Raw genomic sequence first — 25,572 nt, forward strand, 5'->3', positions numbered from 1 at the left:
TTTTTCAGGAGCCATCACGTCGTACAGAACAATCACTGGCTTCGCCCTTTTCGAAACTGGGCATGCTCAGACCCTGAAGGGGCGTGGCGACTTTGATTGTTTGGTCTGATTGGGCTAGAGGACAATTAACACCCACACGTGGAGTCTACATTCCTCTTTGCTGAGAAAAGGCGTTCAGGTAAGACAACGCCCCTTCTAATCTAATTCTGAGATACACAGCTGATTAAAGAACCTTTTTTAAATTCAGTGTTTGAGCTCTGCATTTCATGAAGAAGTTATTGCTAGGTAATGAAATATCTATACTGATATCAAAATACAGAGTGCAACAAGCTCTGCTGTCTTCCATTCAGTGTGCAAATGGTATAAAAAGGTATTCAAGTTTACTTTTCTTTGTTCCTCTCTCCCAGTAATCATTTTTAGTCATAATCCTTATGTTAGTATTAAATGTAGCTTTTAGAATGCCCTGTGAACTCAAGTTTATACAAACAATTTTTGTTATTAATAATAGAGAAAAAATAGTTTAGAGTTGAACTAGGAATGTGGAGACATAAGTGCAGAGAAAATGAATAGAAAGGAGATGAACTGGAAAATGTGAGACTAGTTTCAAAAATTGTAAGGGTTCACCAGCATGAAAAATTGTTTCTGAAATAGAAATTGTGTTTTTGAATTCTGTTCACAGGAGAGGTAACACCAGGATTATCACAAGTGGAATATGCTGTCCGTAGACACAAGTTGATGGCTCAGATACAGCAAGAGATGCAAGGGACAGATCACACAGTAATTCTGCTTTCAAATCCGACCTATTACATGAGCAATGATATTCCATATACCTTTCACCAGGACACTAATTTCCTATATCTGTGTGGCTTCCAAGAACCTGATAGTATCTTAGTGTTGCAAAGTGTGCCTGGTAGACCTTTGCCATATCACAAAGCTTTACTATTTGTTCCAAAAAGAGATCCAAGCCGAGAGTTGTGGGATGGGCCACGATCTGGCACTGATGGAGCAGTGGCCCTCACTGGTGTAGATGAAGCATATACCATGGAAGAGTTTGGACATCTGGTATCTAAATTAAAAGGTATGAAAACAAAATAGATTTTGCATTGTATAAAATAGGATATTGAATCATTTAAGCAATTTACTGTCAAGTGAAGGGCATAATAGATATAAGATAGAAAGCTGGATTCATGCACTGCATTATAAGTAGTCCTCAACTTATGATCGAAATTGGGCCTGCAATTACAGTCATAAGTTATGGCGGTTATTAAGCAGGTCATCATTTGCCTGTGCCCAATTTTGCAGCCTTTTTTGCAGCAGTCATTAAGTGAATGCTGCAGTTGTTAAGCAAAATCATTGTTTGCTTTTTTGCTGAAAACCAGAAGTAAATGCTGAGTTCTGGCAAAAGTGTAAATTATCACATGACCGCAGGACACTGTAAAGACTGTAAATGCGGGTCGGTTGCTGAATGCCCAAAATGCAGTCATGTGACTGGGATGGTGGTGTCAAAACTTCAAGTCCAAGTACATTTTTTTGGAGTTAGTCATAACTTTAAACAGTTAACCAGTCGTAAGTTGAGCACCATCTGTAAGTCTTAGAATGGTTTGGATTTGCCTTAGTGTTTGAACCCAACAATTGTGGTTCATAAAAGATGGTTCATGGTAGTCATGTTACACGAATTGCACATCAATTATTCAGTAACCTATAACTAAGGAAATCATAACTTCATGTGAGAAGTTTAAGCTTACATTCCTAGCTCCCTACTTGCCGTCATAGAAAAAAAAACCTGAAAGATCATAATTTCAATAAAGAGGAGGGCGTTTGTTTTTTGATTTTAATGCAAATATTAACATGCAAAGTTCATATTTTCTGAAACTATACGCAACCTGAAGAACAGAATTAAGTGCCCAAATAAATACATTTCAGAAATAGGTATGAATGTTTATTTAACATTATTTCTAAATTGCCCCAATCCCAAATGGCCTTCTGTATCATGGGTATATTTAAGGGCAAAATTTGTAAAAATTATATATATACAGTATAGAGACAGACTCTGGAGAGTCTTACTTTGCCCAGTCTGGCAAAGTAAGACTACATAACAGCTACACATGATAGCTGTTATGCAATAATGAAAGTTTTCCAAGTTTGTTGGGCTTATATATCTTTGTTACTTGTGAATTACACAGAATAAATTATTACTACAGAACTGTAATTAATTTTACTGGTCTTTTGTTCCAAATTTTGTTCCAATATTTAAGTTCTACTTTCACAATTCCTTTCTTTAAGAACTTACTGTTACGGTACAGTCATGTATACATGCAACATATTGAAGGAAGTAGGCAACAGGGCTTGTTTGGAACTTATAGTAGCCTCTCCTGATTAGTGCACGAAAGAAAATAGCTGTCCATACACTAGGCAGCAAAAATAATTGAGAATAGCTTCCTAATTAGCTACTCAATTTGGAAACTATTGCTTTAATAGTGCAAAAGTATATGCTTCCAACTCTTTCAAAGGATTTGCACAGTCGTGCTAGGTACTTTGTTTAGGCTGCATTCTTAACACACTTAGAGTGTAAAAACATTACTTCTGTGTCCCTATGAGTGAGAATGCATTCTGAAAAGAAGAAGCTTTGTTAAAATTATAGTATAGAGATTCATAATTTATAGCTCCATAGTCACATGTGGTCTCCCATAGCCATGGAAGTGGCTCCGGAGTCCTATTAAAAGATCTTATTGCTAACCTGAAATCTTTAATAACAATGGGAGTGAACAATATTAAATACTATGTGAATAACTAATAAGTTTTATTAAGTCCATTGAGAATAACTGTAATAATTTAATTTACTCAATTTACATTAACTCTAGTTTAAATTACTTTTTATATATTTAATCTTCTCCATTTTTGCAGGGCAATTCTTGGCACCCTGTTCAAAGACCAAGTGCAGCTCTTGATCCAAAAGAATTGTATATTCAAATGTACTTGAAATCTACTTTTTTATATAGAGGATGATGATGCATGGGGAAAACACATGCCTTCTTTACTCAGTTAATTTAGATCCATATCTTTGTTTCTAAGGCGCTGTCTATTACAAAAAGTAGCTTCACCAATTTTTCTTATTACTGATTCTTTTCAGGAAGATTTAAAAATACTATAAAATCAAACATCTCTTGTTAAGAATACCAGTGTTGACCCTTAATTCGAACTGTTATCCATATTTGGCTGCAATCTGATAATTACCAAAAATATGCAAGCATCTCTCCAAAGAAGTGTAGTTAATTAAACTTAAAGTGTAATTATATTCTGTTTCACAGATGATTCTAGCACAGTTTGGTATGATTTTGCTAAACCTGTGCATCCACAGCTCCATTCTGATTATCTGCTGCATCTGGCTGAGGTCAAAACTAAATGCAACAACCGTGTTCGAGCTGTCCGGCATCTAGTGCAAAACTTACGGCTGATCAAATCTGCCACAGAGATTGAGAGGATGAAATTTGCTGGCAAAATCACTTCACAGGTATTGATTAAAACATTTATATTGCACAAGGTGTTAAGAGAAAAAAAGGCATGATATTGGAAGTCATGCCAAAAGGAAAATGACATATAGCTAGCATCTTTCTGCTGGGATGTTCCCGGAATTAATGCTGATGATTTATTCAGGAAAAATATGGGATCCATGTGTTTATGGAAAGCCTTCTGTCAACAACTACCACTGTAGTCCCCTATGTTTCACATACTGTAATAAGATTATCATCATATGAGTTAGTATGACAAATACCAGTGAAGAAGAAATCAAACATACCCGATCACTTTCTATAATAGATCATAATCAAAAGTGTACATTTACAACTATGATCCAATTTCTCATACCAATATGGTATATTCACCTCCTCAACCAGCTCTTCCTCACTGCCTCTTCTTTTGGAAAATATAACCATATTTTGGAAACTAGCATATCTATCTATCTATCTATCTATCTATCTATCTATCTATCTATCTATCTATATATATATATATCTATATATATCTATATCTATATATATCTATATATATATATATATATATATATATCTATATATATATATATATATATATATATCATCAGGGTTGCTGAGGCGGTGTTTGGGAGGGTTTATATACAATTCTCACATGCCTGCATCCGGCTGCGCGAACGCGTAACCGGACCCCGGTACACGCGCTCCTGCGCGGTGCCTGTTTTCTCTTTACCCGCGTGTAAGCGTCTTGCCTTTTTTCCCTGTTTGTTACTATGGGGTCTCTGGTTATCTTTGTCAGGGATCATCCAGGGTTCTTTCTTACACCTTTCACCCTTTGTGGCCCTTTCATCCTTCCCCTCTGATCCATCCGTTCTTTCTCCCTCATTCGTTTCACCCTTAATCCCTCTATCACTTTCACAATCTCTCCCGTGTGTATTGGCTTCAATTCCATTCTCCTTCATGTTACTATCACTCCTTCCATTCAACTCGTGGGGGATCCGGGGGTCCCCAACGGGCCCTCGATCGACCCCTCTTTCACCGGGTCCTCCCATCGAGTCCAGATTAGTCCCCCTCTCCCTCCAATACTGACGTTGCATGTGTTTCCTTCCTCTTCTCTTTGCAGCCCGTTCCACCCCCCCTCTCCATTCTTACAATCTGCATTCGCTCCATCCCTACTTACCCTCAACTTCCCTTTATCCAACCCACCCTCCTGTTGTGGCCACTCTCCTCCCATCATCCCCAATACTGCCATTCCATTACCATCATCCTCTCTTCCAAGAGTCCTTTCATACTCCGTTCCTTCCACCCTCTTATTCATATCTCTACAGTGTCCTTCATCCATCCATCGGCTCCATTTCTTTCTTTGATCTATCACTCCCCGACTCCCTTCGTTCCCGGGGGCACCTGCACCCTCCGATCTTCTGTTATATCGTTCTCCTATGTCCCCCGCACGCTCAGATCCACTTTCCACCGTTTCTTTCCCATCCTCGTTCTTACTATCCAGTGGTCTTTTGTCCCCTTTCATATAGGAGCTCCTCCTCCTGTGCCCTTTAACGGGCTCTCGGGCGGTTTTTCCCTCGCTGGGCCTCCCCATTGAGTTTGACACGATTTCCTCTTCTATCCATCCGTCCGCGGTATTACATGCGTCATTCACTTCCTCTCTTAATGCTTCCTTCCCTACTCCCTTTCGATCCTTGTAATCAACCATCCCTTCACACTTGTTAACCTTCCGGCTCCCTTCATTCCCAGTGGCACATACGGATGGATCAGAGGGGAAGGATGAAAGGGCCACAAAGGGTGAAAGGTGTAAGAAAGAACCCTGGATGATCCCTGACGAAGATAACCAGAGACCCCATAGTAACAAACAGGGAAAAAAGGCAAGACGCTTACACGCGGGTAAAGAGAAAACAGGCACCGCGCAGGAGCGCGTGTACCGGGGTCCGGTTACGCGTTCGCGCAGCCGGATGCAGGCATGTGAGAATTGTATATAAACCCTCCCAAACACCGCCTCAGCAACCCTGATGATGTCGGGAGAGTCCGACGAAAGCTCGGTTGCCGATAATTTTAAATGTTTTATTGCTTTTAAATTGTTTTTAAACTTTTTAATTGTTTATAAACATTTTATCTACTCTTGGTGATCGTGATTATTTGGACACAACATGGACGCACCCAAGAGTCGGATTTTTAATTCTATTTCCAGCCATATATATATATATATATAAGTGCTTTTTGAACACCCTGTCAGCCCAAATATGGGAGAGAGAGAAGTCTTTTTCCTGCATCAGCTCAATCCAGAGCCATCCACAGGCAGCAGTCGCTTAACTGCGACATCATATGTGTGTTTTTTTTATATATATATCTAAAATATATCTATTTTTATTATATATCTATAAATAAAAATGTAAATGTTTGTTTGTTCAAAATCTTAAATCTCCGAAAATTCTTCACCGATTGCTTTGAAATTTTGACAACGTTGCATTCGAATACGCGCGTTTTTATATACCTACTATTATATAGATGTCACACCTGTGACAGGTAAAAACATGCTTTTTTTGAAAAACAGCGCCAGACAATGGAACAACAAAAAATATTGTATACCCACAAGCATTGAGAAATTAAACATATTACAAACGTGCGCTTTCTCTTTTCTTTCTTTTCCATTTAACCAGACTGAGCCACAGCAACGCGTGGCCGGGTACAGCTAGTTTATTAATAGTTTTTATTACTACATTTCAACAGGCATTCATAGAGACTATGCTTACAAGTAAAGCTCCAGTGGACGAAGCATTTCTATATGCTAAGGTATGTGCTTTTTTGCATTGTGGAAAATAGTCCCTTACTGTAACCTGACAGCCAGTTTTTAGGTTGTATTCACATGTAATGCATATTCTCACATAACATGTGATAGGTTTCTGTTAATCCTTATGTCGACCCTTAATTTAGAACTTGCAGGATGGATACCAAAGAAGGAGAACATCAAGAGAGACACCAGGATTTTAATAAAGCATAAAAAAGATTTAAGAAATTGCCTCAATACTTACAGATAGTAAATCCCATTGAACTTAATAAGATATGCTTTTGAATAGATGTGTGTAGGGGACTACTGATAGCCTTTCATCTGAACAATGAAAGGGTTTTGCTCTTTAGCACTAATTATATTTCACTTCCTGAACATTATCTTTCCTTAAGAATACCCGTTATAGAAATGAAATTTCAAGGAAAATAGTGCAAATGCAAAGTATAATTTAATGTATTAGTGCATTTTAATTTAGAAGTATTTTCCCTATAAACATTCTCCTACACATGTATTAGTATCCCAAAAAATATGTTTTGGTTCTAATTAACAGTTGAGAGTGCCAACAACCACCCCCTCAAACGTAATGAAAATGTGAGAATAAGTACAGACTAAAATCTCTTTCTCTTCAAAGAAACAAAATTGAGTAGGAAACACAGCCTATCACAAAAAAAATTATTTAATGAGGTTAGTACCTCCTAATGTTTCGTGTTACTTTCATTTAGTGAAAGAAATCCTTGGCTGGTTTGCTGTTCCTAAGAAACCAGTTCTTGTCTGTGGACATGCACCCAAATCAAGATAAATATGGGTACAGGGAGAAAAATTGGACATAGATAGAAGCACACAAGAAAAGCTACCTTTGATTTTGCTGTTTCAAAACAATCACCAAGTTCTTGGTAATTTTTTCCTTTTGCTTCCAATAGCACACTAGGTTTCTTTAGTTCACATACTGCAGAAGGGAAGAGAAATGTATGGCTTTTCAGATGGTGCTGAACAACATAATTCCTCTCCACTGATTGCAATAACTGAGGCTGTTAGGTATTTTACTTAAGCAGTAGCATGCTCTGTGGGTTGATATACTATATTTCCTTCAAAGAGCTAAGAATACCTTTTATATGGTTGCTCATTTTTTTTCCTGACAGCAAACTATGATATAAATCCATTAAAGATAATCCTTACTTAACAACAGTAATTGGGATCATAATTTCCATTGCTAAGGGACACAGTTGTAAAGCGTGGTGACACCTGCTTATCAATGGAAATTGTGGCATTTTCAGTTATTGATAAGTGAATCATCGCAAGTCATTAAGCAAGCATGTCTTGAGGTCCCCTTTTGTGAACTCCTGCCGGCTTTCCCATTGACTCTGTAGGAAGTTGGCAAAGAAGGTTGCAGATGGTGATTATGTCACTGAGGTGATACTGCAATTGTAAGTCCAGTCATAAGTCCAGTATTCATTCAGCACTGTTGTAAGTCTGAACAATCATGAATGAGTGGTTGTTAAGCAAGAACCACCTGGTTTGAGAAAGCTGAATCAAGTCTTCCTATTCAAACATACATAAAGTATCCCATATACTTTGCTAGTTTGCTAGCCCAAGTATTGGCATTGGCAGAGGCTTTGTGAGAAAGGGCTTGGATAAAAGCTGCACATTTATTTCAACAATTAATGGATTATTTATTTCCAGTTTGAATTTGAGTGCCGGGCTCGTGGTGCTGACATTTTAGCTTATCCCCCTGTGGTTGCTGGTGGCAACAGGTCCAATACCTTGCATTATGTGAAAAACAATCAACTTATCAAGGTAACTGAATGAACTCTGCAACATAATAGTGTTATTATCTATTGAACCCCTCCAAAAGAAATAAATCAAGATGGATTGCGGTAATATATTAACTAAGGCATTTAAGAAGATTGGAATAGAACTACAGTTTTAAAAGGATACAATCCTGTTTCTGAGTACCTTCTTAAGCTAAGTAGACTATAACCAGTTCTACTGCATTCTAGTATGTTTCTGACTGTCCTGTAGTTCTAGTGGGGGGAATCTACTTCCTCATTCTATGGAGTAGAACAAAGACATTTAGGAATAATCTTAATATTAATAATTATAATTAATAATGTTATAGCTGTACTGCATATGAATCTTTTAATGGGGAAATATAAGGATTTATATGAGGAATATAAAAGCAATCTATCTCTGAATAGGTGTTGCAGCATGACCCCCAATAATATTTGTCACTATTCATATGATTTGGTTGATTTAGGTAATTGTTTCGTGAGAAAAATGAAACAAGGAGACCTTCTGTTTGCCCCCTTCTTCTCCACCAATGTGCTTGATGAATATGACCTCTATTGGTCAATAAAAGTGGGTGTGATTAAAAGATGGCACCTAAATGAAAGTAAATGGAATTAACATAGCAACAGCTGTTAAGTTAGATCAGACTTTCCCATCTTGGCACTTTTCTTTGTGCTGGACCTCAGTTCCCATAATCCAACTGTCAGTTACAGGATTACAGAAGTCAATAATAATAATTATAATAATAATAAATAAGAGTGATGGTAAGTGTTAAAATAAGCTGAACATCAAAGCTTGCAGAGAAGGACTGTACTATAACTATAAAAAGCTACACTCTGCTGAATCATTTGATGAAAAAGCATACATAATTTATCTCACATTCCAGGTTTGTTTGTTTGTTTAAAAAACTATTTTACAACAGTATTTAAATGAAATTCTTAAGTGCTTAAAAAGTAATTGCCTTTTCTTGTGCTCTAGGATGGAGAAATGGTTTTATTGGATGGAGGATGTGAATACTCTTGTTATGTGAGTGACATTACCCGCACTTGGCCCATCAATGGCAGGTAGGTCCTGTTCCCAGCAAAGGAACATCAAGTTTTTTGCAGTTCCAGGTTTTCCTGAAAATGTTCCATTGTTGTCATTTCTTCATTTCATTATAGTTCAGAAATCGTCCTTGCCTATACTGTAGTTGCAATTTTTAGTGCAGTGTACTACAGTCATCCTCCTTTCCCTGCTCTAAAGTTGAGATATGCTTTAGTTTTTGGTAATGCAAAACTAGATAATTCAGAAAAGTTTGCATGTCATTATTTCATTTCAAAATGCTAATGCGGAAATTTTATTTATCAAATTCACCTTGGAAAATATAAGGTAAAATTTCCAGTTTATGGGAAAGTAGTTCTGGCTTCCTTAATGAACTGTTTTTCATTGTACAGAAATGTTTGAAGCAAGAGGTGTTCAGGTGGGCAATCTTCCACCAACATTTTGGAGTAGAACAAATCCAAAGGACTGTACTGCCCTATCTTAATTATTTTGTACATGCATCTTAGCATTTAATTTTTGCTTTTCTTTCTGATTAATCTCAGTTGAGCTGATTTGTGTTTTTCTCTTATTGTCAGGTTCGCCAGTCCCCAGGCAGAGCTGTACCAGGCTATATTGGAGGTCCAGAAGTCATGCCTAAGACTTTGTTCTTCAGGTGTGAGCCTAGAAAACATCTACAATTTAATGATAACTCTCATTGGACAGAAGCTGAAAGAGTTGGGAATCCTAAAGGATAGCACTAGTGAGGGTCAGGTCTTCAAGGTACTTGGTTTCTTTGTATATCTGTTTAGCCTGTTATTTTTCCTGGCTAAAAAAAACAGTGAACATTTAAAAAAAAAGTGAACAATCCTTAGTTTAAATCATCCCATTTTCATTTTGAAGTTGTAGCTTTCTGCAGTTATGCAGGTCTAAAAGAAATACAGGTAGTCATCGATATACAACCTTCCCTTAATACCATTTAGAGTTATGATGGACCTCCCCAGAATGACTTACAAACTATTTTTGGTGTTAGAACAACCTCCCGTGGTCACATGATCACATTTTAAGCTCTTGCAATTGGCTCTCCTTTACTTCCAGTTTTTAGCAAAAAAACCATCCATTGTGGGAAATGAATTTGCTTAATAACAGCATTCACTTAACAACTGTTGTAAAAGCAATTGTGACTTCAAATCTGGTCACATTATGCCTCAATTGATGACTGTAATTCCAGGCTCAATTCTTGTCATGAATCAAGAAGTACCTGTACTATTTGGAGACAAGTCAGAGGTTCTCAGCTGTATAGTGTCTCTTTCATCCAGCAGATGGCAGACTATTTAGATTATGTATATGCACCAATTGTTTTAATTCCCAACAAGTATTAATTCAAGAGGTAGCGATCAGTGGTGGGACTCTTCTAACATGTCAGTAAGGTTATTAAATATGATTGCTAAATTGGGGAGAAAAGTGCCTCATTTTAAGATTTTGGTAATAGTTACGGAAGATATTTTCAAATAATTTTTTTGTCATGTACATGGGAAAGTGCCTATTCTAGAAATCTGTTAATGACTTACTTTGATTCAACTTACCTTCCTTCATCTTTCATAGACAGATACAAGCACTGATAATATTTCAGTACAAGCTTTTTCTACCCATCAATCCCAGGAATGTTGGGACAAATAAAAAATGCATCACTACAGCAGCATTTTGAAATTTGGCGCAAATTGTGGGAGCCAACAGAATAAACCTTAAATATGTATTTAGCCCAGCAATCCAATATTTGTCTGCTCAGTATCTCTAATGGGGCAAGGAAAAACTTGTGGATCTCTAAAGAGCTGCAACCTGTTGGCATAAACAATATTAGATGGACAGAGAGTTTGGTTTTGCGTAGTGCAGCTTCCAATAAAATTAGCTTAAATCAATGGATATTTTGAAGTAGTATCAATTTCTGTTTCAATTGGCAAATGTAGGAAAATATTTCATACTAAGTAAAACAGTGTTATGAGATGGGCTATCCTTTCAAGTTATGTACTGAGAACATTTTAAAATGGAAAATGGACCTGGGCTTTTTCTTTGTCACACTCTTTAAAGAACATTTCTCTGTAATGGCTTCCATGATATAATATGTGCAGTTCAACAACATAGGCAAACTGCTTAGCAGAGTGAGGCATACTGCTGCTTCTTGAGATCCTTGCTTACTCTGATTTGTGAAATTCATAGGAATTGAAAACTTTCAAAACCCCAGTAAGAACAACCTGCTTGAAAAATAGTAATGTTCATGCTGGTCTGCTGGAAAAAATGATGAGATTTTGTACAAGAAACCAAGCTTAGGTCAAATGATTTTGAATAAATGTTGCATAAAATGTAGGCAAGGTACTGAAATGTAATAGCCTCACAATTCCACGTAATATTAATTTTTACCCACAGAAGAAGCTGCCAGCTAAAAGATCAAAGGTACCTTGGAGCTCAAAACAGACACTATTTGTCTTTAATACCAAACTGATTGTCATTTATATATTTTGCTTAAAGACCAGAGTGTGTTGCTTTTACAACAAACAACAGATTTGATAGAAACAAGGCAGAAGATGGTGCCTACACAAAACATATTAGTTGTATTTATAAGCAAGAACAACCAATTAATATTATATTTCCTTTTCTCTATATGTTTCTAGCACATTTTGTGCTGAAGACATGCCCATCCAACATTTCTCTAAATTTTGCTTGTTTTAGGAATGTATTATTTTTTATCTCATAGGCTGTTCGGAAATACTGTCCACATCATGTAGGGCATTATCTGGGAATGGATGTTCATGATACACCTGATGTATCCCGATCAACTCTCCTCCAGCCAAGCATGGTGATCACCATTGAGCCAGGTAAAATAATGCACCAGTGAAACCAATATAAAAAGATGTATGTCTATGTGTGGTATCTTGAAAAGAAGAATGCCCAGTCATTTATGCAATGATTGCTACAATAATTTCTCAAAAGTATTTTCAAAAATTTATTTTCAAAAAATTCTTAGAAATTTCAATGCAATTGTTTTTCTATTTAGTTTTTAAATAGCTTCAGATTCTTAATATATCCTCTCTCCGTTTCTATTATTTTCCCCCATAAATGTGAGAAGGTAGTCAGAGGCATTGAGAACTATCCAGAAAACACTGCCATTTGCTTTATAGATTTAATTACGAAGAAAAAACCTTCATGATCTTTAGTCTATAGGAAAATAATTTTAAAAGAGTGCTTAATTGGACTTAGATCAGGATATAGCTTGTAAAAACTACTCTTATAAGTTTGGTCCAGTATTTCTACTATTGGTACAAAATGAAGTTGCATGTATTGCATTACATGAATTGGATCAAGATGGAGGTACACTTGCTTACCTATGGAGATAAAACCTGTGCTATGCCTTCTAAACCCGGAAAGAATATACTGTATAATTTGCAAACTGGATCTGCTAGATTTGGATCAATACTTTTATTTCCAGGCATTTACATACCTGAAGATGATACAAGTGTCCCTGAACGATTCCGTGGCATAGGAATACGCATTGAAGATGATGTGGTGGTGACAGAGAATGTACCATTAATCTTGTCTGCAGATTGCCCAAAGGAGATCTATGATATTGAACAGGTTTGCAGCTGTAGCCTTTGATTGTTCTTCGCTGCCTTTTATACCTTGCTCGGGTTTAGATTGGAAAATACACACTCATATATAATACATTTTTCATAACTCATTTATAGGATTGCTTAACTAAGAATCACTACTAGAAAATATTGCTTGCAAGAAACTGTGTGTACATATTTTGCAGGACACAATTACACTATTTAAATGGGAAAATGTACATTACTGTTCAACTTCTTTTTAAAGTTATGCTAATACTAAAACAAAGCCGATGAAACAGAATTATGCATCCCAGCATTTGGTCTATTTCTTTCTGTGCTTATACTGTGATACTGTGATAATGTTATTTACAGAAATGTATTGAATATCAGCTGTACTGACATTTCTCAGACAGTGTATATGTGTGTTCATAACGATTACATTTCAGTTTTAGTCTTTTAGTTGTAAGAGCTGAAAAGGAAAAAAAAGTATTTTTCTGGATACAATAATTTCCAGTGTATAAAAGAAAAGCAAAAAAAAAAACCCTCTCAAATTTGAAATTAGAGAGTTTTCCCCCCTTCTAGAAAATACAAGAAGGACTGTAATGTTGGGAAATCCATTAATGTGAAAATGGGGTCATTAAATATAAAGGACAGCTAAAGACAAATCCCTGTGCAGAATTAGATGTCACAAAGCTAGTGATCACAATTTGTTTAAGCACACATAGTCCTGTATATATTGATGACTCAACTTTAGTGATTAAAAATGTTAGTTTTAAGTTAAAATAATAATATAAGCTCATTTGATAAACTCACAGTGAATCAGAGTAGATTCAAGATGTTTATCAATTGAGTTGTGATTACTGTATTTTTGTTCTTTATGTATTTGACCTCTCAAAGGTGATGTGAACATAAAGGCTCTTTGGGATCCAAATTATGAAAAATACTGCATTTATATTAAATTGCCCTTTTCCTTGACTAAATACAGGTAGTCCTTGATTTACAACTGTTCATTTAGTGAGCATTCGAACTTACAACAGCATTGAAAAAAGTGACTTATGACCGTTTTTAACACTTTCAACCACTGCAGCATCCCGATGTCACATGATCACAATTCAGCCACTTGGCAATTGACTGATATGACTGTTGCGGTGTCCTGGGTCATGTGATCACCTTTTGTAACCTTATGACAAGCCAAGTCAAAGTAGAAGCCACATAAACTTAACTGTGTTACTAACTTAACAGTTGTAGTGATTCACTTAACAAGCATGGCAAGAAAAGTCGTAAAATGGGGCAAAACTCAATAAATGTCTCAGCAACCGAAATTTGGACTCAATTGTGTTTGTAAGTTGAGGACTACCTGTATACAGAAATGGTAACCCGGAAAGTAGTAACACTTCAATTCTGTATATTGTGATAAAATCTAGCAATTGATATAAGACTGTTTCTGAAGTGATGCAAAGCATCAGGGTTTTTTTATTTGAAATTTGTACAGAAACTCTTATTTTAAGGTTGAGGTCTTAATGCCACATATTATCAGAAGATCAAAGCAACAGTTAAACTGAGAAATCAACAACTTTCTTATAAATAGAAACATAAAAATAAATACACTAATAAGTTCACAAATGTGATTAAAAGCATGGTAGTATTCTAGTTGGGTCAGATCAAATTGTTTACCAAGGAATTTTTATAAAAGATGAAATGTTACATAATTATCTGGTGAAATACTTTTTGTGAAGTGCTTTTTGAATTTTTGAAAGATGCTGTCTATATATAGTGTAATTATTACAGATGCATAATATACAAAAGTGTTTTATTTTTCTAAAAAGAAAAAAAATCTGTATTAGTGAAAGTATAATTTCAACAATTATATTTAAAACTCAGCTTACAGAAACCTTTTCTCCTCTTGTTAGTTACCCCCATTTTCTTCAATATCCTAGAATGGAAAGTTTCTAGCCTTTTATCAGTGATAGCCAGTGAAGATATGAATCTCTTTTTAGCATATACTAAATAACCCATGACCTATTGGATCATTGCTTCAGAGATATTTCCTTACCTAAACAGAATAACAATGACCGCTAGTGGCCAAACAAGCAACAGAGAGTAGAAGCAACTTCCAACTTCCTGCCAGCTTTTCCATTGACTTTCTTCATGGGAAGCTAGCAGGGAGTGTCAAAAATGATGATCTTGTGACCACAAGTGACTATGGTGGCACACCAGCATGGCTGCACTGAAGTAGCCACTTTACCAGAATTCAATCCCATAACTGTCATGGCTCCCGGATTTTGGACACATTCTGTAAATTAGCCCATTTGATGTGCATTGATTCAAAAATTGCTATATGATATACCAGCAGCCCCCAACATTTTGGGAACCAGGGACCAGTTCCATGGAGAGTGGTTTTTGCACACTGCCTGCATCCTGCACATGCACGGATGGGGCTTCTGTAACTTTTACAACCCAGTTCCTGGCGGGCCATGCCCCTGGGGTTGGGGACCTTTATGATATACCATTTCATCCCATTGAAGGTTACAGTCATAAGAGTTTTAGTAGTATAGGTAGTCCCTGATTATGACTATTTATTAATGGTTCGAAGTTACGATGACCTTGGAAGAAGTGACTAAAGACCCATCCCCAAAGTTACAATCGTTGCACCTTCCCTATGGCCATATGATTGCAATTCAGGTGATTAGCAATTAGCTTGCATTTACAATAGTTGCAACATCTGTGGTCATGTGATCGCAATTTGCAACCTTCCCAGCCTGCTTCTAACAAGTAAAATCAATTGGGGAATCAGGATTTGCTAAGTGATAGCATGATTCACTTAACAGCCAGATGATTCACATAGCAAATGCAGTGATGGGCTTAAGGACCAAAGTAAAAATGGTTATAAAATGAAGTTCAGTCACGTGATAATTCACTTTAACTACCACATAGCTTAAGAACCCAAATTATGGTTCCAGTTGGGATCATATGTCAAAGACTACTTGCATGTAGATAAAATAATGCATATTTTTAAGGTTGACACCTAAATTTAAGCATTCATCTTTTGAAAAATGTTTGCTTTCATAGGTAGAGCCAGTTCATGTTCTTTCTGCTATGAAACCTTGACATACACAGAATTCCCTTTGATCTATTTTTAATTATGGATGCCAATGAACAGAGAAAGGAGAATTGCATCTCTTTAATAACTAATCTGATTAGTACCATATATAAGTAGTCATTAGACTACTTGGTTGCATCCTTTTTGTAATAGTTTTTTCCTAAGTCAACTGGAAGAAGGTTGGTAGTTTATCCCCATAGAACATTTGGGTTTTGAGAAAAAATTATGGGGCTAATGTAATGGCAGCCCTTTATCAAAAAGCACAATTCCTTTGAGATATATGAAGATTTTACTCAGTTATGATAAAATGCTTTCAAAGTGAAAAGGACTGGAGAACCTTTTCTTTTTTTAGCGTCTTGCAAAAAAATAAAGTTTCTAATATGTTGGAGAACTATATAATCTATACTGCTAATAAAACTAAACTAATTAATTTTATTTAACAGTTTGTACAGATAATCAGAAGCTTAACAATACTCTACATTGAAAAAAGTACTTTTCAGGTAACAAAGAAAGGGGTCCTACAAACTTCTTTCAAGGAGCTTTGCCTTCTTTTTCAGGCCATTTTCATGGCATTTCCATTGTTTTAAAAGCAGGAAAGAATGAAATACTTAAAGAGTCCTTTTATTTTCTATTTAATACACATTTCCATGGATCTAAAACAGTGTTACTTCTCTTCAAGTATTAATTCTTGATAAGCCTTTAAAGTCTAAAAAAAACCCTTGAGCTGTGAGTAACTCAGGTCTATAATTCTGTAATAACATGACACTTCTGAAATCTGAAGTGGCTACTGTATGGCTATAGTCTTGAATTCATTTCAGGTTTAGACATAGCCTTTTCTTTTTTAAATTTAGGGCCACAATAAGGAGTAGACAGCAGCAGAAGAAAAATGGCTAGAAACCCCCTTTTCTATTTCCTTCTGACACTACTTACTCATCCTCTGACTGTCCCAGTTTTCAAACTTTAAAGGAAAAACACTTTCATCACTGAGATCCAAATTGACCTCTTATAGAGGACTATTAAAATTAGGCCATGAGCCATATACAGCCTTAGAGCTGCAGGTTGCTAATTTTTGTTCTATACTAATTGATATGTGTTAGCATACAACAATCTAGGTGACATTTCTGTGCATGCTTACTTCAACATACCTGTTGAGTGATTATTCACAGAAAGGTTTATGTAAAGCAGGGGTGGTCAACCTTGGCTCTTTTATGACTCGTGGACTTCAACTGAGCCATGCCGGCTCAGGAATTCTGGGAGTTGAAGTCCGCGAGTCATAAAAGAGCCAAGGTTGACTACCCCTGAAAGGATTGCGTGCCAATTTTGGATAACTTTTTTTTTTTTTTGGCTGGCTCCCTCCTCAAAGGTTTTAGCTAATTTAGTTGGAAAAAGCGAAGATTGTACGCATATTAATAGTAATTACATTTTTAGGCAAGGGTGTTATTCCAAGCCTAAAGTATGTAGAGGTTAAACCATGTTAAGTACCAAAGAAGCAGTTACTTAAGAGGAAAGATTGAGTATATGAAAAATAAGATTCAAAAAATACTTTTACATAGGTTATGATTTAATTATTCAGATTATGTGGAAGTTGGTAAAACAAACATTTTGAGTTTCCTCAGTTTACTCATTTTTTTAAAGGAAAAGGAAGTGTCAAGGAAAAGTCAAGATTCTTTTTTAAATGCTGGTAAGTTTTTCTATATTATATAAAAGGTACAATTCAGTCTTTTTGCATTTGAAACAGGCCTCTATACAACTTAACAATTTAGGAGTCATTATCTTGGGCTTGGGATGTAGCTTCATGAAGTCAGCCATGCAGGCTGCTGATAGAGGAGGAAGCAACTGAAAATAGTATTCATAGTGGAATTTTAATAATTTTAATTACGCGTATAGAATTTTAATCTTTGGTTTATTTATGACTACGAATTTTAAGCCCCTTCTCTCTTTTTTGGCTCCCTTGTTTTATTTCGTTTGCTTGGTAATCAGAATCAGGGGCAACTTCAAATTATTATATCAAAGCACAAACGAGTTTTATGAACATGCCAAGATGCCATCTCTACAGGAACGGTACGACGCAGAGCACAAGCGCGGAGTTCAGCGAGACTTGTTTGTGATTTAGCATGTTGAGAAGACGGACGGCTATATGTGATTGTCGTCCTAATATTTCGTTCGTTAAAAGTACAATTCAAATTAATGGGCCTTTTCGAGCAAGGTAACACGATTCTGCTGGCTTGGGCCGCAAGTGTATTTTGCACGCGATCGACTGTAACCAGATCTCGGACACAACATTTGTGCAAAAATCTATTGAAGGACGAGACGGCGGCGAAGTGCCGCGGTGCAATGTTTGGAAAGCGATCGTGGAAAAAAATCGTTTTGCAAACCCTGGTTAAATCAAGAGTTGCTAATTGGGGGCGCAGCAGGCAGGATGCACGTAAAACGTTCAGACAGTAAGAGACTTCCGACGCGGGCTAGTGTTAGCCAATGCATGGGGGCGGATTTTGCAGGGACCAGATGAACTGCCAACGCTGCGACTCACTCGAAATTTGTAGGGGCGACTTTTAGCACTTGGTTCTGAAGCTCCGAGTGGCGTGACTTGGCCCTTCCTTAGCGCTATAGATTTGGGCTACTGCACCTTCTATTTTACCAGCCCCTCCCTCTCGCCTACCCCCCCCCCTTTAATTATCCCCAGGTTGTGTTTATTTCGGGCCGCGCGAATCCCGACAATCACCAGTTGGCAACAAGGAAATAAAAGGTAGGGCCACCAGATTTGGTAACCCAGCCTTTTCTGCGGCTGATCAACTGACGTTGAGTAATTCGGGAGTATCTCTTTAAACGAGCGTCTACGAGGCTCTACCCCGCTTCCTCCACCCTCCCTACCAGCGTCGGGCAACTGGCGATGAGCGACAGCGAAGAGTACGCAAGGGCCTGCGTAACGGGCCCCGCCTTGGCCAGCGCCTTTAAGAGAGAAGTGGCACGTGATCAGGCCCCTCCTCGCGCCCCCTTTTCGTTCACACCTGCTTGTAGGAAGGGGAGGGTGTCAGCCACCGAACACAATATTAACGGGGGGGGGGGAGAAGCTATCGCGTGGCTTTTATTTAGTCACGCGCATGCGAGTTGAGGGTAGACCGCTGCAGGGATTTCCTCGTCCAAAATGGCTGCCGCGATGGATGTGGATACTCCAAGCGGGACAAACAGCGGTGCCGGTAAAAAGCGCTTTGAAGTAAAGAAGGTGAGAAAAGGGAAAGCGATTTGATTTGTAATGGTATCGAAGCCGAACGGACTAGAGAGGGTGTCGCTTCTTTATTATATGTGAATGGGCAGATGCTTAGATTAGACAGCATCCTCCTGGACCGAATTTGAGAAGGGGCTGTCAACGCGTGGGAGTGAGCCGCCAAGTGCTTGGGTGTTGCGTGGCTCCGTGCGAAAGGCGATGGGAAGAAGAGAGGGATGATAGGAAAGTGACGGAGAAGTTTACCGGTGGACTTAACTAGTCATTAGGCTTTTTAAAGACGGCATTTCGATTACCAGCTCTCGTAGTTCTTTGATTTGGGATGCTTGCGGGGGGGGGGCGAGGGGACAGTCAGATCTGTGACCCAAAAAATACTGGATAAATGATACATCAGGGAATTGGCCCTTCTTGCTCCGTTCTAACGGCATACCAATCGGTCTTCCTAATCTACATGTGGCAGTGTTTGTAAATATGAACATACTAATTTCCAATCAATATATGTCCTTATGACATAGTCCCACAACTTAGTTCACGAGAAATGAAAGTGTTACGTGTGTATGAGACTGTACAGGTGATTTCTAAGGATACTTGTAGCTGTCACTGTGGTTGGCTAATTGGACTGAAAGCTAAAGACAAAGGTGTATATAGGACCATCTCCATGGAACAATAATTCTTCTGAATTTTCATAGTAAAAGAAAATGAAATGCTTAAAAATAAATCTTTCCAAAAGAGACTGAAAGCAACCTCAGCAAAATTTAGTGATATTTACTTGAAATAACATATTTTCTGAATCAATACATACTTTTGAGTTACAAAACAATCTGTTTTCTAATTGGAGGGCACATTGAAGGAAAAAAGTGAAATTTAATTACTATTAAAATAATGGATGTAACTAATGTGTGTTAAATTATTAAAACATTAAATATTACTGTATTGTAGTCTTTTAGCATATGTATTGAGTCAAATTGAGAAAAAGGTACTGGCTCAGCATTAATGATTCACTGATTATTGAAAATGGTTTTTTGTTTTTCTTATATTTCTTGTATGGGGTTCACATACATACACCTTATTTGATTTGGATTAACCTGATGTATTAATATGGTAATTTGGAAACAATAGTTTGAAACTTTAGCATGTAATCCATAGTTAAATCAAATATGGCTTAATATGAAATATGAATAAGGCTTTTGGGTTTTTTTTTGTTAATGAGAACAATAGAATACATCTGTACAATAACACTAGTAGTTGGGAAAAATCACTGGGACTGAATGAAAAGTGTTTATAAAATAACTAGATACGATTGGTTCTGTGTATTAAATTGCTGTTCAATAAAACATATTGAATAAAATAGCTGAATTGGGTCAGGGATGATGGAGGAAATAGGCAAAATTGATTTTTTGTAGATATGTATGCACTTAAATGTCTCTCTTTATAGTGGAATGCGGTTGCTCTCTGGGCTTGGGACATCGTTGTTGACAACTGTGCAATATGCAGAAACCATATTATGGATCTCTGTGAGTACTTGTGGAGAGAATGTATGTGTTTGTGCGTTGCAAATCCTATAATTACAGATGTGCAAAGACTAATAAAAAATAACTTCAAATGGAAACTATTTAGAAGAGCTTTGTGGAGTGTGACATAAAGCCGTCTTGTTAATTTACTCAAAATACCGGAGATCTGCTGTAATGGATTTCCTAAATTCTGTCAAGATAGCAATTTGATGCAGATTGTATTAAAGCATCTCTTGCTGTATCTTTTCTGTGTGATCAATTTTCCTTCTCTGCTTCAGAATATTGACAAGATTCTTGAAAAAATATGCCCAGATACCTATGTTTTCAATTGTTGCACATAATATGGCACAAAAAAGCTAGCTGAAAGGAATGGCTGGATGCATCCAGGATTTGTTACTGTATCAGCAGTCCAGAGATTAACTATTTTAAATGGACATACATTGTATTTCCACTGCAGAAATACATACCTTATCTGGCAATGCTTGTAGATTTACTGAAGGAGCATATAATCTTGGAAGCCAACACATTCTTGAGCTGATACATCATCTAAGTTTTCCTTAGGGACACCCCTGGTACTCTAATGCTAACCTCAGATTTGTAATACTGCTATATACTCTGTACATCTTCCTTAAAATGTAATCCAAAGATGAAAATTAGTGCAAGAAGCCACAAAAATATTACAACTAAGCTAAATGCATTATACTGTCTGTCAGTTGACTGCTGAGCCATTTATAAAATAGTGGTGTTAAATGTTAATGTGAAACTGTCTATATGCATATCACCATCCTTTTTACACTATTTTGGTGAACAGAATTTGCCAAAAATAAACTGATAATCCCAATTTGCCTTGAGTATCATTTCTTAATTTTGAGATTCGGAATAAATAACCATTCAAAATTCAAATTAATAATAAATTTCCTTTGCCATCTCCAAAGAAAAAAATATCATTGAGTCTGAAATATTGTTGTTATTCCTCTTAATTTGTTTTCTTTTTACTTATTTTATCTGTTTTTAATGTCTTGATATTAAATTTATTGTAAACTGTTAAGAGATTTCAATAGCAAGTATACCACATTAAATAAATAGAATTCATTTAAATTACATTAGTTAAATGTAGATAGCATAATTATGCCAGTGTTTTTACTAATTTTCCCTTTCTGTCACATTGCAAATTATTATTTGATGGCAGTGTTTGAAGGCATTTAGGGCTGCACTCAGGCTTTGGAGAGCTATCAGTTACACATCCATGAAGTATATTCTAGTACAGTGGTTCTCAACCTGTGGGTCGGGACCCCATTTGGGGTCGATCGACCATTTCACGGGGGTCGCCAAGCAAGGCTGTCCGCCATTTTTTTTGTCCATTTTTTTTGTCCGCCATTTTTTCCCCCTTTTCCGGCGGGTGCCTTACCTCCCTTGGGCTGGGCCAGCTGGTGGTCGGCCTGCTCCGTCTCTGCCGCTTGCCAGCTATGCCTCGGCCGGCACAGGGGGCGGAACCACGCATGCGCGGCGCTCCCGGCAGGGAAAGTCCTCGACTTACGACCGGTTGGGTAGTCCTCGACTTACGACCGGTTTAGTCCTCGACTTACGACCGGTTTAGTCCTCGACTTATGATTATGAAAATCAGTGTTGCTACGGTATGCTTGGTCTGTTGGCTTCCATAGTTTCTTATGATGTAATGAAAATAAAAAATGGAGAAATTGTCTATTATGTCTTATTAAGCCTTCTTTGTTACTTATGCAATATAGCTGTCTCATTTCTCCAGTCCCACATTTAGCAGAGAACATACTTGTTGTCACAGGTTCTTGTTTCAGCTATTCAAATAAATAGTTATGAATCCTAACATTAATGTTGTTCTTGTTCTTGCAGGTATAGAATGCCAAGCTAACCAAGCATCAGCTACCTCTGAAGAATGCACTGTTGCATGGGGTGTTTGCAATGTAAGGAATCTACTTTTATACCATTTAAATATATTTAAATACATTTATTATTAGAATTACTAATAATTATTTCTAGTAATAAAAAGATTACTAGAAGTCTTAAGAAGCAAAATATTTAGAACCAGCTTCTAAATTTGGAGGAATGCAGTGAACCTAATAGCATTCTCCTTTGTAACGTAATTGAAACTTATTTACTCTATTGTATTTAGTTGAAACTATTCTATTTATTTATTAATTTTTTTAATGCTGCCCATCTCACTGATATACTGACTCTGGGCAGCTTACAATAAAAAGGTAAAAAAAGATAATACAAAGCAATTAAAATTAAAAGGGTTAAATAGAAAGCTAAAAACTGAGAGGATGGGTAACATAGAGGATGGAGATTTGTATATCAGGCTTTGCCTTGCAATTCCTGGTGATAATTTTTACCCCAAATATGCTGCTGATCTCATCATCCTCTGAAGTAATTCTACAAAGTAAAAATAGAAATAAAAAGATTTATAGCATGCTATTTTCATAACTTTCCCCCTTTTTTTTTTAGCATGCTTTCCATTTTCATTGCATTTCCCGCTGGCTTAAGACTCGACAGGTATGCCCATTAGATAATCGAGAATGGGAGTTTCAGAAGTAAGTATACTTGCCTAAATAATGGAAATATTGTTAACCACAGCATATATCTAATTTCAGCTAGGTGTTTTGATTATAGGTAGAGCTTACATTAAGAGTGTTTTGGCAAGCTGAAATTGGCACTTCCATTTGCTTTAAAGGGATATAGATGAAGTACAACATTGCCACATTTGCTTAAAGGGAAGTGCATGAGCATGTATGAATTAACCCTTTAGGCAGCAAAAAAGTGTCATTGATAAAAGTATAGCATATACTTGTATACAGTATGCAGACTAATATTCAAGATTGCACATATATTTCATTACATAAGTAGAATGATTGAGTACAAGTCCTCAGGTTAAGAATTCCCTGGTTTAAGAATAACCCACAGTTAAGAATGGAGCCTACTGGAGCAAAATTTGAGTTAAATATACAGTGATTCAAGTTAAATAATGGTTCAAGTTCATTATACAATATTACTTATACAATAATATTGTTCCAGCTTACATACACATTTGACTTAAGAGTAGACCTTGGGAATGGTAGAGCTTAAAATGGAGACTATCTGTACTCAGGATTAAGCATCTTTGGAAATAAAGTTAGTTAATCTAAAGTCTGTTAAGATACCAATAACAGTATAAAGTATATTTGTAAACTTAGTTTAATAAATACAGATTTGCAACCAAAGAATGAAGCAGATTTGCAATTACATTAGTAACAGTTTATGGCCAAATGACTGTTAAAACTGATAATGTATCAGTGTTTATTTATTGTAATAAGCAGCAATACAATCTCTGTAACATTGAGAGATTTCTGTTGACCTTAATTAATATATAAAGAATCAATAAAATAGCAGCATCATAAACAAAAGTATCAATAATAGAACTTCAGAGCAGGGTGATAATATTGCTTAAGATTCACAGAGATTTTCAACATTCTGTGTCATGTAACGTAAAGTGTGCAATACATTTCATATCAACTGTGCCCATCAATTAAATATGGTATAAGCATGATGTTTCATTTCTTTTTAAATGGCAGAACTGCCAGCTTGTGCAAAACAGCTGTTAACAAAGCAGTGCATGGATATAGGAGCTATTCAGGATGATTTCCTAATTTGCAGGTGCTATCCCTTAAATCAGGAATATGCAACTTAGTTTGCTCTAGATGTTTTCAACTGTTTCATATCTGTCCCATTAAACATGACCAAGAACAAACATTTGTGACTTTGGCATTCAAAACTTCTGGAAGGTACCAGATTAATCTGCAAGTCAGGACCCCTTCAAATTAAGGTCAACTTCTAGTGATTTCATGGAAATGTTTGTGTAGTTTTCTTACCAACCAGAAGTGATTTACTAACACTTTCTTCTAGTGTGCTTTTTCAAAACCAATTTAGCTAACTTTCCTGCTATTTCCTATTGGTCTCCAATCCAAGTACTAACCAGATTATGCACAGGCCAGGTTATTTGCAGGACCATCTCTCATCCCACTTTGTTAGATAGGCGCACTCCAGGTCCCCTTCCCTTAAATGTTGTCATCTGATGGGACTTCAGGGACATGTCTTTTTTGTGGCTGCCCCAGCCCTTTGGAGTAGTCCCCCCATCTGAGATCTGAGGGATCTTACCCTTTTAACTTTCTGGTAGTCCATGGAGATTGACTTTTCCTTTATGCTAGGATGGGAGTTTTGCTGGGAAGCTGTTTGGCCTGGTGCCAGAAGGAAGGTTTTTTATATATACACATACACACACATACACACTCTTTTAATGGATTATTTTGAACCAATTAAAATCATTACATGAGATAAGCAGTCCTATAAATAAATAAATAAATTCATCACTGTCATAAATTATAAAGCTAAATAACTTCTTTGTAGCTTAGAAAAATGATTGTATTTTGACATGATTGCTGGTTAGTCCTAAAAGGAAAATATTTTTTTTCTAGGTATGGACATTAGCAGGAGAGCCAAGATCCCCAAGTTTATTCTGTCTTAACTTAAGCCTTTCACAGTGCAAGTGGGCTGATTCTGTTATACCATTTTTGTTTTTTCTTAATGCAGTCATTGTGAGTAATAATAAACCTTGTTGGTCTCCTGTTTGAGTTGCTTCTTGAATTTTCATAACTTTAATTATTTTAAAGTCGACGTCAATTCCTTGCAATTACATATTCTGAATAATTATTTGCACATAATCCATAATTTGCATACAGTTGACTAATGCAACCTATAAAAAGCACATGGTGGAAAATGTCCCTTGTGTAAACAAATTGTGTAAATTGTGTAAACAAATTGTGTAAATTGTCCCTTGTGTAAACAACTTGTGGGGTGCCTCAGGGGTCGGTCCTCTCGCCCCTATTGTTCAATATTTATGTGAAGCCGCTGGGAGAGATCATTCGAGGCTTTGGGGTGGAGTTCCATCAGTACGCTGATGATACTCAGCTGTACATCTCCACCCCAGGCCACCCCAACGATGCCCTTGACGTGATGACCCGTTGCCTGGAGGCCGTACGGGTC

The 25,572-nt window shown here is 36.8% G+C and overlaps 2 protein-coding genes across 4 annotated transcripts in view; both read left to right on the forward strand.

The window, feature by feature from the left end:
- Positions 1-12,990, forward strand: part of XPNPEP3 (X-prolyl aminopeptidase 3) — a 21,704-nt gene extending 8,714 nt beyond the window's left edge. For 2 of the 3 annotated variants that reach the window (XM_015813594.1, XM_015813593.1), the window contains 8 exons: positions 680-1,078; positions 3,309-3,511; positions 6,228-6,290; positions 7,966-8,079; positions 9,049-9,134; positions 9,687-9,870; positions 11,840-11,960; positions 12,572-12,990. In XM_015813594.1, coding sequence (XP_015669080.1) covers positions 680-1,078; positions 3,309-3,511; positions 6,228-6,290; positions 7,966-8,079; positions 9,049-9,134; positions 9,687-9,870; positions 11,840-11,960; positions 12,572-12,738 — 1,337 coding nt within the window. In that variant the 3' untranslated portion in view covers positions 12,739-12,990. Of the gene's footprint in view, positions 1-343; positions 371-679; positions 1,079-3,308; positions 3,512-6,227; positions 6,291-7,965; positions 8,080-9,048; positions 9,135-9,686; positions 9,871-11,839; positions 11,961-12,571 lie in introns of those variants that run through there. The other variant, XM_015813595.1, reaches the window with a different exon arrangement.
- Positions 12,991-18,877: 5,887 nt separating this feature from the next.
- RBX1 (ring-box 1) lies at positions 18,878-25,157 on the forward strand. Its single transcript, XM_015813596.1, has 5 exons — positions 18,878-19,012; positions 20,448-20,526; positions 22,390-22,460; positions 23,002-23,087; positions 25,005-25,157. The coding sequence occupies exons 1-5, from the start codon at positions 18,935-18,937 to the stop codon at positions 25,015-25,017; spliced, it is 327 nt and encodes a 108-aa protein (XP_015669082.1). The 5' UTR covers positions 18,878-18,934; the 3' UTR covers positions 25,018-25,157.
- The last annotated feature ends 415 nt before the right edge of the window (positions 25,158-25,572 follow it).

This window comes from Protobothrops mucrosquamatus, unplaced genomic scaffold (assembly GCF_001527695.2).
Source record: "Protobothrops mucrosquamatus isolate PMUCROS unplaced genomic scaffold, P.Mucros_1.0 scaffold173, whole genome shotgun sequence".
NCBI classification, from domain to species: Eukaryota; Metazoa; Chordata; class Lepidosauria; order Squamata; family Viperidae; genus Protobothrops; species Protobothrops mucrosquamatus.

Coding starts and splice junctions, on each gene's coding strand:
- RBX1 (XM_015813596.1), top strand. CDS start 18,935: ATGGCTGCCGCGATGGATGTGGATACTCCAAGCGGGACAAACAGCGGT. Junction 19,013..20,447: donor AGCGCTTTGAAGTAAAGAAG/GTGAGAAAAGGG, acceptor CTCTCTTTATAG/TGGAATGCGGTTGCTCTCTG. Junction 20,527..22,389: donor AAACCATATTATGGATCTCT/GTGAGTACTTGT, acceptor TTGTTCTTGCAG/GTATAGAATGCCAAGCTAAC.